The sequence below is a fragment of the Zea mays genome, chromosome 1 (genome assembly GCF_902167145.1).
Source record: "Zea mays cultivar B73 chromosome 1, Zm-B73-REFERENCE-NAM-5.0, whole genome shotgun sequence".
Lineage (NCBI taxonomy): Eukaryota > Viridiplantae > Streptophyta > Magnoliopsida > Poales > Poaceae > Zea > Zea mays.
Window position 1 is genome coordinate 199658854 of NC_050096.1, and position 14016 is coordinate 199672869.

The 14016-nt window shown below is 44.7% G+C and overlaps 1 protein-coding gene across 1 annotated transcript; it reads right to left on the minus strand.

The window, feature by feature from the left end:
- Nucleotides 1–1019: 1019 nt before the first annotated feature.
- Nucleotides 1020–7991, minus strand: LOC100191759 (uncharacterized). The gene is made up of 5 exons (NM_001137185.1): nucleotides 7750–7991; nucleotides 3156–3247; nucleotides 2981–3047; nucleotides 2755–2874; nucleotides 1020–2662 (listed from the first exon to the last, which is right to left on the minus strand). The coding sequence occupies exons 1-5, from the start codon at nucleotides 7951–7953 to the stop codon at nucleotides 1265–1267; spliced, it is 1881 nt and encodes a 626-aa protein (NP_001130657.1). The 5' UTR covers nucleotides 7954–7991; the 3' UTR covers nucleotides 1020–1264.
- Between the last annotated feature and the right edge of the window lie 6025 nt (nucleotides 7992–14016).

Here is a 14016-nt window from a genome sequence, read left to right on the forward strand (position 1 = left end):
AACCGAACCTCGGTAAAACAAATCCTCGTGTCTCACTTTTTATTTGCTTGCGATTTGTTTTGCGCCCTCTCTCTCGGACTCGTTTATATTTCTAACGCTAACCCGGCTTGTAGTTGTGCTTAAGTTTGTAAATTTCAGATTCGCCCTATTCACCCCCTCTAGGCGACTTTTAATTTCTCTTCCCTATGCTACACACCTTTGATTTGTTGCAGATATTTGTAACATGTACCACTTTGATTTTTTACTCTATGTGTTTGCCCATGGCTTCATAACGGAGCTTGAAAATTCGTTCCTTGTAACTTTCTTTGGCTCTTATTTTTTTAGTTTGATCAGGACCATACCAATGAAAAAAAATCACTTCCATTAAAACATGCATTTTGTTCTTTAGCTGTGCAAAGTTACTCCATTTATGCTTTGTCTCTGTGGCCTAACTTGCTCTTATATTTGGTGTTTATGATAGAGAGCTGCATCTCAAGAAACCAATGAACATTAGGTATTATAAACAAGGGTTGTACTGTAATAATGTGGTTCTTGTAAACTAATTCTGCCTTTGAATTTTGTAATTGAATCATCCACAGATGTGCGACTTGCTTTTGTTTATATGGATCTATGAATTATCTGCAGCTACTCATTTGAACAATTGCTTCATAATTGGCATTGGCTGCTCAATTGTGTGCCCCTCGAACCTCCTCTACGCCATCTGGAGATATTTTATGATCGTGCTGCCGTTCTAGTATTGCTTTTAGCATTTTCAGCCATGGGCTTAACCAAACAGGATTTTGGCATAGGGATTATTTCATGACAGGATTGTACCCTCAACGGGATTAAATGACAGCATGGGGATCACTCATTCCTTGGTGGAAAATTTCATCTTAGTCCTTGTTCGGTTATTCACAATATACATGGATTGGATGTAATTGGAAAACAATTAAGAATAAGTTTGACTTGTTTAAGATTCAAATTCATCCAATCCTACTCAATCCACATAGATTGAAAGCTAACCGAACAAGTCTTAAATTATATTCCAGGAAACCGAATATAGCCTTATCTGGAAATTAAACCACACCAGCACACAAAAGCCCTACGGCACCAACTGAGAATAAGTGGTAATGCACGGGCTAGCTAGTGATATTTAATACACAGATCGAGGGAGCAGAGCACAGCAACACCACTCCCTGCGTACGTGCGCTATCATGAATACAGCTACAGTACAGTGTGCCTCGACGGGGCACATTATTCTACCAATAAGTGGTAGTTTTATTAACTAGGTGGCGAGCGTGGTGGGGAAGCAGCTGTCGTGCACGCATCTGAGCACGTCGCGGTAGTCCCTGTCGATGGTGAAGGAGTCGTAGACCTTGCTGTCGCTGCTCTTCTTGTACTCGAACAGCAGCGACGAGTGGTTGAAGGCCGTGAGCTTGACGAAGCCGAAGTCGTAGTCGCGGTAGATGCTCCACTTGGGGATGGCCGTGGTGTAGCTGGACAGGTGGCAGCCGCCGCCGCCGGCGACGACGAAGATGGTGCCGTTCATGGTCCCTGAGTAGTGGGTCTTCTCGCTGGTCATGCACTGGCTCTGGTACATGGGGCAGGTCCGCTCGTAGTTGTGGACGTGGCCGAAGAAGGCGATGTCGACGCGGTACTTCTGCCACAGGCGCTGCAGGTTCTCGCGGCCCTCGGGCTCCTCGAAGGACCCTTCGCCGGCGTACCAGGCGTTGGAGGAGTAGCCCAGCACGCGGTGCGTGGCGAAGATGAGCCACGGCTGGTGCTTGCGGTCCACCGTGGACAGGCAGTGCTCGATGAAGTCGTACTGCGGCGTGCCGACGCGCCAGTCGTGCTCCGAGTCGCCCACGCAGAAGCGGAACATGCCGTAGTCCACCTTGTACCAGAAGTTGGCCCGGTTCTCGGCGGGGTAGTAGTAGTAGGTCTCGGCGGGGACGCCGCACTCGCCGCCCGAGTCCATCACGTCCCAGAACGCCGCCGTGTCGGGCCAGTCCCGCTCGTGGTTGCCGCTGCCCACCATGTAGGGCTTGCGGGCGGTGATGGGCGCCACCTGCGCCGTGAACTGGTCCCACTGCGAGATGTAGCCGTTGGCGTAGGGCATGTCCCCGATGTGGAACACGATGTCGTAGTTGTCCAGGTCCGCGATCAGCGCGTCCGTGGTGTTGAGCGACCCGGGCTGGTACGCCGCGTACTCGTTCGACCCGTCCCGCTCCGCCTTCCCCATGTCGCCGAACACGATCACGCGCTGCAGAGACGGCTGCCCCGGCGACGGCGGCGCCCGGAACGAGTAGGGCTTGCCCCACACCACCGACCCGTCGGGGAGCTCGTGCCCGATCCGGTAGTGGTACTCCTTGTTGGGCCAGAGGTCCCTGAGGAAGGCGGTGTGGATGAACCCGGGGTCCCTCCACCCGACGGTGCGCGCCGGCTCGCCGCACATGCTGCCGCGGTTGAAGGTGAGCGTCCCGGCGGGCGCGCGCGCGGTGTGCCGGACGCCGCCGGCGACCAGGGCGCCCCACTCCACGAACGGGTACGCCTCATCGATGGCGTAGCCGCTGGTCCACGTCACCGTCATCTCGTCGTGGGACGTGCCCTGCGCCAGGCGCGGGAACACGGGCGCCTTGGGGTTCTTGAACGATATGGGCTCCGACACCGCGATCAACCTCGGCTGCACGCGTGGACATGGATATGCATGAGTGGTGGTGAGTCCAAGACCCTTTGGTTTCGGTTCCGTGCGTGTAGTCGGCCAGAGGTACGTACGTTGCTGAGGCCGCCGGTGAAGAGGGCGAAGGAGAAGTCGGAGCGCTGGTTGATGAGCTGCAGCCGGATGCTGCCCTTGCCCCAGTAGATGTAGTTCGCAGAGTAGTTGGCGAACTGATACTGCGCCCATCACCCATGCAGCAGCACAGCACATACGAATTCAGTTTTCTCACGAAGGCCTTTTAGAGCCGGCCCGATACAATAGTTGCGAACAGTTATTAGTTACCTTGATGGGTGCTGTGCAGAGATAGGGTTCTTCTGCTGGCCATGGGTTCGGACATGTAGCCGACGAGCTGCATACACAATATAATAAACCATACGACGCGTCAGCATTTGATGGGCCGGGATTGCAGACTACGCACGGAGTACCAAATTTGTACCAATTAAGTTTGAAACTTTACTTGAATTCAGACGGAGAGAAGACGCCGATCCAGTCGTCCTCGGACGGTTCTTTCCAGCCGAACTTCACCGTCACCCACTCGGTGTCTTCTCCCTGCCACACACATTCAAAAAGTTTAGGAACCAAAGCATGTATGCGTGGTGTGCCTGCGTGCAAGCTAGCTAGCGCGACACGAAAAGAGATTGATGGCAAAGCAAGTGTATGAGCGCGGTTTTGGATGATCGTGTTCGCGTGCGCATAAAGATTTGTGCATCGTTTGAATTAAAGATAGAAGGGTTTAAAATTACATAACGATAGATGGGCTACCGACGAGCGTGTGGGTTACGACTTACGGTCAGACTCAGACAAATTCAAGTTTTGGTACTGCACATTTGATAGAAAACCAATATTATTTTAGCAGCAGTGTAGTTGTCTCCGGCAGTTTATCCTATCTCTATTCTATCTTATATTTCAAACTTCAATATAATATAATATACACGGCCATTAGGGACGGAGCAATGGCATACCCCACGTATCTTACGTGTACATAGTATATATAAAAAACTATTTTAAAAATATTTACCATAAAAAGATGTTACACTAATAGTTTTGTAGATTTTTTCTTTTGCGTTTAGGTTTATGGCCCTAGGATCTACCTAATAATTTTTTGAGGTAGTATGTTAGATAGACAATACGATCATAAAATCGACAATCCAACTGAAATGACTCTGAGATGCCGCTGGAGACTAAACTGTTGGGTTTAGGCTCACGAAAACGACGAAACGATCAAACAACTTTATGGTGGGTCTGAAGTTTTCGACGGTCGAGAGACACGAAAGGATTGAGGTTGATCAACATCACGATATATATTATGTAACTGTTTGTATAATTACATGTGAAAACTGAAGATTTATCCATACAAGTATAATTTATTTAATTATAATAAATTGTTTGGTATTATGTTTTTAAAATGGATGAATGTAACATAGTTAATATATTGAGTATGTCTCTTAGAAGATCTCGGTCAAAAAGTCATATAAACTATCGGTATGACTTTCCTCTATTTCTATTATAATTTATGAATGGTTTTAGCTAATCTTCTAAATTTAAGACTTATTGTTTATGTTTTTAACTTAACCTTCAAATTTAAAATTTGATGTGTAATTTGATGTAAACATTATTACTAAATTGTTAAATCCTAGATTCGTCACTGACGACCATGCATATAATCTGCTTCTATCGTGATCCTGTTTTGACCGGTGAGGGAAACATTTAGCTCAACTTCCAAGAGCCCCTTTAGGCCTTCCGTTATGACATGCTTGTGTTAGGATGTGTCATCTACACAAGCCGGTTAACAGTAATCGGGGTAAGGTTAATTCTAACCCTCTAACTGCGTCCCTGATCGGGGGGAGGGGTATACTAACCGTTGATTGCAACCCCGGTCACACGACACCATATAAATAGATTAAGGGGGACCGACGGGTTTAGGTAACGCTAATCACTCGACCACAAAACCCTAATCGACATACTGTGAGGAGTCGATCCCTAGGCGCTCGGAGTGACTGGAAGAGCAATGACTATGTCTCAGATCCCCATCGCCCCATCAGGAACGGGATCTGAGCTTCGCCCTGCAGCTGACACATGAGGAGTTGATCCACCGACAATCAATGACAGGAACTAATCTCCTCGCCACACGTAGGGAGATCGAGGAGGAGGAGGCGGGTCTTCGCGGCAATACGTCGCTGCGATGGTGGCCAGGAACAACAACGAAGGTATGTGTACCTATACCCATCGATTGAATAGATCTATTCATCATCGAGGTATTATAAATACGGATTGGTATTCTAGAGACTTAAGAATCGATACTAGGCATCATAGAATATAACAGCTTGGTGTTGATGACCAAGCCCACATGTTGCGAGAAAAAGGACCTCGCTTCAATTAAAGGCACGCTGTCGAGAGACTCTGAGTCGCTAGCTACTTGCTCAGCAGCAAGAGCACTGGCTTACAACAAGTATAATAAGATGATATAAACTAGCTAAATACTGAGGTGGATGAGAGAGAATAGTAGAAAGAGAGGAAATGAGCGGTAATTTCTAAACAACTTAGACACAAGAACCAAAAAAAATTGTGAGAGATTAAAGTGGGTCATGCATTAATAGTAAAGAACTAACTACTATACGGATGTGCTAACATCAACCATAATACTCTCTGTCCCATAATATAAGGCATAACCACTTTTGTCTTGTCTCCTAATATGAGACGTGCTCTCTCTAGGCACACATAGATCGATGTAGTAGTATAGAGAAAATTGAATACATTTCTTGGTCTTTTAACTAGAGGTGGTTGCGTCTTATATATGGATGGAGTAAAAGACTATAAGCTAGCTAAATGTTGAGATTGATGAGAGAGAAGAGAAGCAGACTGTAAACTTACAGTTAGCTTCGACACAAAAACCAAAAAAAAAACTTAGTGGGAGACACAAGTGAAGTCTTGCATTAATACTAAATAGCTAACTACTACAATTAACTAAATAGTAGACTACAAAGATCCTTACAACCAGGCTCTAAGAGCAAGTATAATAAGGTTGACTAGGCGAGTTCTAAATAACTCCATGTCACCAAAATCCTACGTGACAAGGTGAGAACATAGGAGAGAGGATAAAGTGTGTACTTCATGAGGAGCTAGTGTATTCTATGTGGAGCTGCTTGCATCCTAGTATATGAGTTAAGGCTGGATCTTTCTTTTTTTAGCTAATCCAAATAATTTATATCTTCAACTTAGAGTCACCTAAGAATAAGCTCACTATATGCATTGATTTTATTGTTGATTTTTTTATGATTTGCAAGAGCATAGAGCCTCTAGTTGGTTCTTTTATTAGCCTTGCTCTAAAAGATAGGCTACAAAGATCCTTTACCGTCTGCAATCTACGATATTAAACATGCTCTTAGCCAGTGGCAACTGCTTGGTAGGCTGACCAATTAGCGAGAAGTAGACCATCCTTAACTCGTACTGCTTGGTGAAGATCTTGAGGCGGCGTTTTAAAAGAAGGGTCAGTGTCCGCAGTGAGTCACCAGTGAGCACAGAGCCTGGTGGCACCCCACCTCGTGCTCAGAAAATGCATCGGCAGTAGTTCGGCATCCGAGAGGGTGGTCTGGGCCAGCCGTGTTGGCGTGAACACGGATTATAATTCAAAAAAGATTACACTCAGCTGACACACAGGAAAAGGCGAAAGTGATTGGCCTGCGAATCGTTTTCGAGTGATTCGTCTTTAGCGAAGGAGACGGGCTCGGAGAAGAGACATGTAAGTGACCGTTTGTTCCAGCTCAGAATCATCTAGATTATATAATCCAGATTAAATAATCTAGATAGCAAGGAAACAAGCAGATTATTAATTCAGATTATATAATCTAAAGGTCTATTTAGTATTTATCATAATCTCATAAGCTGTTTAACATGCATGTGCTTATTTCAACTTATTTGGTAAAAAGACCACTGCCCATGATAACTTTAGAAGAAATTATCTATTATTGCCACTCCCAAAAAAAGTTATATAATCTAGTTCCAATAAATCGGGTGGCCAAACACCTACACATATTGTTTAATCTAAGTTATATAATCTAGTTTATTTAATCTCATATATAATCCAGATTATATAATCTATAATCTAAAACAAACAGATCTAAGTTATATAGGCCTTGTTTGGATTCACTTATTTTTAAGAACTTAGTTTGATGAGCTAGCTTTTATTTAGCTGCTGACGAAAGCCACTTATTGAAAAAGTTGGAGAAAAAGCCAAGGTAGCGTGTTTGGTACAACTTTCACCATCTCGTCCAATAGTTTGAGAGGCGCGTGCTGGGGCTGCAAATGTTTGGAGGGGGAACAAAAAACTGAAGTGGCACGTGGGGGCAAAAAAGCCGGAAAAGTCGGGCTTTTGTCTTATGGGTTTTGCTAGTTATTCTAAAAAACTGCTGCTGGAGAAGCTTATAAAAAGCTAGGTGTTTGAAACCACTTATGCTTATTTTTGATAAAAAAAAGCTCCCAAATAATTAGATCCAAACAAGATCATAGAGAGAGTCGTGTAGAGATGTCTTTTTTTATTTACTCTCTTAGAAATCTCATAAGAAACTCATATATGGAGAATCGTGTAATGACAAGTGTCTTTTGTTTTTTTATTTAACCTTCTAGATACTCTCAAGAGATGGGTATTAAATAGGGTTTACACACCCTTAATACTCCTAGCACATGTATAACATCATTTAATATGAGGTCTTTTAAAGTGTCTCTAGAGGCCTAACTGAAAAAAATACAAGAGACATACTATTTACATAGAATCCGTCTTTAGACGACTCTTCGTATAAATTGTCTCTTAACTGTATTAATAATTTAAAAGTAATGTATCATGCGATCTTTTAACTATCTCTTGTACTTGAAAAACCGGTTGTATATGCAGTGCCGCCTGCGCTATATCTAGTCATTAATGGGCTAATGGCAAACAGATCGAGCTGATGACTGAAAACGAACGAAAGAACAAAGAAACAGCTAGCTTAGTTGCTGTAGCTTATCGAGAGCGCGGCGCGGGCATGGTGTGTGCGTACGGGCACCGCGTATAGTACCTGCTCGCCGAGGAGCGACGGTGTCGCCCGCACGTACGCCGACGGCTGCATTTCGACGGTGGCCCTGTGGACGGCGATCTTGGACAGCGGCTGGATCCCCTCCGCCGGGGACGCGCTCGCGGTCCCCGCCAACATGAACATGGCCGCGGAAGCGACCAGCGCCGCCAGCAGCGCTACCGCCATCGCCGGCGCCTCTCTTCCCATAGCCGCTCGCTGCTCTGCCTTGCTGGGCTGGCGACTGCTGGCGGTCTGATGAAACGCAGTGCACCATGGCCTCATCTTTATACTCACAAGCTAATTAAGATCTATTGGCTCCTTGCAGCAAACTATCTAGCTAGCACGTGGTGCACGCGCCTGCATCCATTGTCTGATAGACCGTGACAGGATGCCGATTCGACGCTGACATTTTTGTACGCAGGCATGGCAGCACTTTCTTTCTTTTTCGTGTGTCACGATGATGTAGCTGTATGTACTAGCCGTGTCTGTCATTTGATGGCGTACGTGCGTAATTCTAGAGCACTATTTATAGGGCATGCATGCGACACGAAACAGGAGATTTTTTGGCTGGGGGCATCTATATATAAACACCAAAAACATCAGGGAACGTCTCGAAAACAAAATGAGAATAAATTGGAGCTCCGAAAATACATAAAACTGGCCGCGACTGCTTAGTAAATTCTAGCCATTGTTTACTATAGTAGCTATTACTTACATTAGAGACATGTTCCGTTCAAAATCGCTCTAACGAGACACATGATACACTAAAATATACTCTCTGTTCCAATTTATAATCAGTTTGACTTTCTTTTTACCTTGAATTTGACCGACTCATCGTTTTTACCGGCCTCTCTAATATGTGCTTTTCAGAAAGTGACTAGTTTGTATCTAATATGCTGACATATATCTATCTGTCGTTATCATGGAAATCTGCTACACATGACACTGTTAGAACATTTTTTTAATTAAATAACTTTTCAAAGTTAAACATTTTTATAGTTTTTTGCATATAAGTTAATAGAAACAAGTTTTATTCCCAAAACCGGTATAAACCCTTAAAAGTATTCACTAGTATTTTGTACACACTACTACAAAACCGACATTCACTACCCATATAATACTATCGACTGCTTTTAGTACTAACGGTGATATCCTTCGCTGCTAGTTCTTAACTTGAAAATATGAAGAAATTATTGGGATCTTTTAAAATCGAGAGTGATGGTCCATATCACTACCAACTCAAGCTACAAATCGACCGTGAAATAATACTGTTGGTTTAAACCATAGATCAATAATGATTTGAAGGCTATCACTGTCATATGATGGCTTGAGCTAACTGTTGGGAACTTGTTCTCAAATGCTATGAGTTAAGAATAAGGCAACACAAAAATCGTTAAACGTTAAAGTCTTTCGTCCTTCGAAGCATTATTTTCATTGGGATATAATGATTTTCGGACGAAGGTTATGAAGGACATACCTTCATCAGCACAACACATAATAATGAAGAAGGAATCATATAAAGTATAAGAGATAACATAAATAATTATATATTATTATCAACTCATTTCTATTTTATTATTATGGAAAAATAGAAATGATATTAAATTACAATGTACCTTCGGCTTGAGGGAAGATAAAAGTACAAGCGTGACGCAAAAGCAAATGTCAAGTCAGTGTGCCCAGTACGGGAGCACTGTTCATCTATTTATAGGCACGGGGCGCAGCCCATGTAAAATTACATCCATGCCCTTTACATTTGCTAATGACTCTATATTAAACCATCGAGGTCTGAATAATCTTTTCCCTTTTAAGTCGGTTTCCTTTTCTGCTATCGTGCCGAAGCTCTCCTGCACATAGCTTCGGCTCTGCGCCAACCTTCGTGTTCTTTGTGCTTCTTCATACTGTGGCTCTGATCCGAGTCCGAAGATACCTGTTCATGTACTTTACTCCAGAAACATTGTTAAATCATGTTTTTAGGAGCTTCGGAAGCCGAAGGCCCCCAACAGTAGCCCCGCGCAATATTAATTTGTTAGAATGATAAATTCAGATTGCGATATAGACGAAGGCCCTAAGCCGAAGGTCCGAAAAAATATCTTCCCTTTGCTAGAATAGCAACAGCCAATGACAAGCGGGGCCCTCCATCTTGCGACGCGCTAGGCGTATAAATAAGAGCACACCACGAGCTCATTTGGCATGCTTTTTGCCATCTGCTCTGCTTGCTCAATTTTTAGCTCCTGCCTACAAACGCTTGCTGGGCTTTTTAGATTTTCTAAGCTTCGGCGTTAGGAGCACATTTTCACCATTTCTGAAGAGATGTCTCAAGATAAGAAAGCTGTTGCTGAAACGAAACTGAGCGAGGAGGAGAAGCTCTCTGAGGAGAAGAATGCTGGCTTTATTGAATCAATAGCAAAAACAAATACAGAAAAGATTACTAGGGAGATTTTGGAAGGCTTATTTGAAGACACCGGCGACAGCGACAATTATGATGTGGAAAGTGGCGGCGAAGACTCCGAAGATCGACCCTGGCGACCAAGTCATGCAATTTTCGGGAAATCAACTATTAAACAGAGTCATCTCGATAATATAAGAGGAAGATATTTTCGAGATATGTCTATTGTGAGGACTGACAATGGAGACAAGACTGCTCCTACTCCCGAAGAGAATGAAGTCGTGATCTTCCGAAGCTTTTTCAAAGCTGGGCTTCGGCTCCCCTTAAGCAGATTTGTGGTTGAAGTCTTAAAGATATATCAGATTTTCCTTCACCAAATTACTCCCGAAGCCATCATAAGAATGGGAATCTTCGTCTGGGCCGTGAGGAGTCAGGGCTTGGAGCCAAGTGCAAAAAGTTTCTACAGCATGCACGAACTTTTATACGAGACGAAGCCTTGGGGTAAAGAACAGTATCATAACAATTTTGGTTGCTATAGCTTCGTCGCTCATTCAGGCTCAAGTTCCCAGTGCCAACCTTTCGAAAGAGGTGGCCTGCAGACTAGATGAAGGAATGGTTCTACGTGAAAAACGATTTAAAGGTACGAGAAGACATTAAAGATATCATCATGCGTCCTATCTGGCAGCGCTTCGGCCTTCGGAAACCGAAGGTAGAGATTGATGAGGCAGCCGAAGGATGCCGAAGGGCCTTCGGCACGGTTTGCTCTTTCATCGGGACAAATGACCTAATCCAGGAGCACATAGCCTTCAGAATATGGCCACTTTTAGAGAAGTGGGAGATGCCAAAAGAGACTGTCACTAAAACTGGCGAAGGAGAGCTGGTTCGACTGAAATACAACTTCAAATATGGAGATAAATTTGATGAGCCAAATGATGACTGGCTGAAATGTATCGAAGCTACAAGTGATGAACTGCTTGGGTCGTACTCCAAAGCGGAAGATAATGCATTATCTGCGGCCTTCGGGAGCCGAAAAAAGAAGAGGCTAAATAGAGTTTTTGATGCCATCAGATTTATGTATCCTGACTACCGCTACCCGCCGAAGGGGCAAAAGAGAAAAGGTGCAACTTCTGGGAAGGATGTTACTTCAGCTGCTCCGAGTGAGCCCGAGCCGAAGAGGAGAAAAGTAAAGGTACTTACTCATCGACCGCGCTACATTGAACCGGCCACAGTGCCTGAATTCGGCGGTGAAATATCTTCGGCTACTAAAGCCGACGAACCTGCCCTCACACGGAAGATTGAAGAACCAGCTACAATGGCGAAGATTAACAAAATTGAAGAACCTAGAATTGAAGAAACAAAAATATCAGAAGTTCTGAGCCCTTCGGTAGAAGTGACAGTGCCGAAGGCACAAAAAGATCTTATAGCGACCCCCAAGAGGAAAAGGATGGTCAATGTACTAGATGTACTGGAGACGATAAAGAGTGCAAGCTCTACTCTAGGGAAAACTGCCAAAGCTTCAAAAACGCAGGCTGAAACAAAACTAACTGAAGCCGAAGCTGCAAAGAGCCGGGTCGGGACTCAAGCTGGGCCTTCAAAGCCCGCCAAGGAGAAATCCTTGGGAACCGGAGAAAAAGAAACAGAAAAAGAAACTGCAAAACAAATTCTGCCTGAAAGAACTTTCACTTCAACTCTCGAAGCATCTTCCGAAGTACCTGATTATATTGTACGACATGCTTCGGAAAAAAGGTTATCTGAAGAGGAAAAGCGAGAAGCTCAATATTACGCCCAGAAATTAAAATATCCAAAAGGGGCATTGATATTCAACGGCAACGGAGAAGAAGATTTCTTTTACTGTCTCCAAGACAGCAAGGAGATTTCTGTCTGCCGGGAGATGGGCAAAAGCTTCGGATTCAGGATACTAGAAGATGGGCTTTCGGTGCTATCGAAAGATGAACTGGCGGACAACTTAGCATATAATAGTTTAAAGGTATGAGAATGAATTTTTTTGTATTTTAAAACAAAAATTTGTTTTGTTTGTTTATACTTAATACTATACTTCTTTTTGCAGGGCCTGATTCTCAGCAATGCCCTCAGGGCTCAGAAAAATGCCGAAGACGAAGGATGTACTATAGCTCTGAACAACCTTCGTTCCGAAGTAATTGAACTAAGGAACGAAGGTCTTGAAAAGATAAAATCCTAAATTCCATGGTGAACAAAATAAAAGAAGACGAAGTTACTTTCAAAACCCAAGCTGAAGCTCAGAAATGCGAAATTGAAGATCTTCGAAAACAGCTGACTGAAGCAAAACTGAAATGTGCTAGTGCTGAAGCTGACCGAGACGCCAGTGACTATTGGAAAAATTACTGGGAAAAACAGTTGTAGAGCTTCGCTCTTCAAAAGAAAGATGCTATGAAAAATCTGTAGCATGTGTAAAAAAGATAAAAACTAGCTTCGCCAATGTTGGCGCATATTCAAGTGAAGACAACTTCGTATTGGGCGATCCTGAAGGTCCAATTGAATGGGTCAGCAGCGAGGCCGACGCCTTTGAGGAGATTTTGAATGGTTGCGAGGACGTCTGTGCCTTTTCTGGTGCAAGAGGAGTCGCAGCTATTTTGGAGAAAGCGGGGTACGAACATGTGAAAAATCTGGCCCAAGCCGAAGCTGCTTTCTCTATTGATGACACGAAGGATCCCTCGGCCGAAGCAAACTTAGTTGGAGGAAAATTCTTTACTGACATATGGGAAAAAGGCGGCCGAGGGACAGCTCACGAAATAATAAAGAAAAGCGAAAAAGACACTCACGATGCTAGGGAAGCAACGAAGGCAGCTGAAAAAGCTGCGGAACTTGAAAGGCGGATAGGTATTGCTTAATAGCTTTTAACTTTATTTTTTATTTTTTGTAACTTCGAGCTTATTTATGCTTTCTACCACAGCCGAATTATCTCCTCCCCCGGAGCCCTTCGAGCCACTGGCCGAAGCAGAGGCAAAAGAATCATCAGAGATTATTAGCATGGCTGAAACCATTATGGACGAAGTTGTTACTCAACAACTAACCAAAGTTGCAGACAAAGTTTTGAGAGAAGAAGAATAGATATTGTAAAAATATTGCCAAAATATTAATCTAACATTTGTTGGTCTACGCTTGTAATATTTGGTACTCATGAGTTCGTAATGTAATGTGTAAATGACTTTTGTAATCTATTTCTTTGCGATGCATGAAATTTTTATTGTACATACCGTTTTTGAGCCTTCGGCGAAAAAACACCTTCCCTTCTTGTCGGGGACCATAATTAGGGGTACCCCCAAGACTCCTAATCTCAGCTGGTAACCCCCATCAGCACAAAGCTGCAAAGGCCTGACGGGTGCGATTAAGTCAAGGCTCGGTCCACTCAAAGGACACGATCTCGCCTCGTCCGAGCCCAGCCTCGGGCAAGGGCAGCCGACCTCAGAGGATTCACGTCTCGCCCGAGGGCCCCCTCAAGCAACGGACACACCTTCGGCTCGCCTGAGGCACAGTCTTCGCCAAGAAGCAACCTTGGCCAGATCGCCACACCGACCGACCGCACTGCAGAAGCATTTAATGCGAGGATGGCCTGACACCTTATCCTGACGCGCGCCCTCCAGTCGACAGAGCCGAAGTGACCGCAGTCACTTCGCCGCTCCACTGACCGGCCTGACGAGAGGACAGCGCCGCCTGCGCCACTCCGACTGTTGTGCCACTCGACAGAGTGAGGCTGACAGCAGCCAAGTCCGGCTTTGGGCGCCATAGGAAGCTCCGCCTCGCCCGACCCCAGGGCTCGGACTCGGCCTCGGCCCCGGAAGACGACGAACTTCGCCTCGCCCGACCCCAGGGCTCGGACTCAGCCTCGGCCACGAAAGACG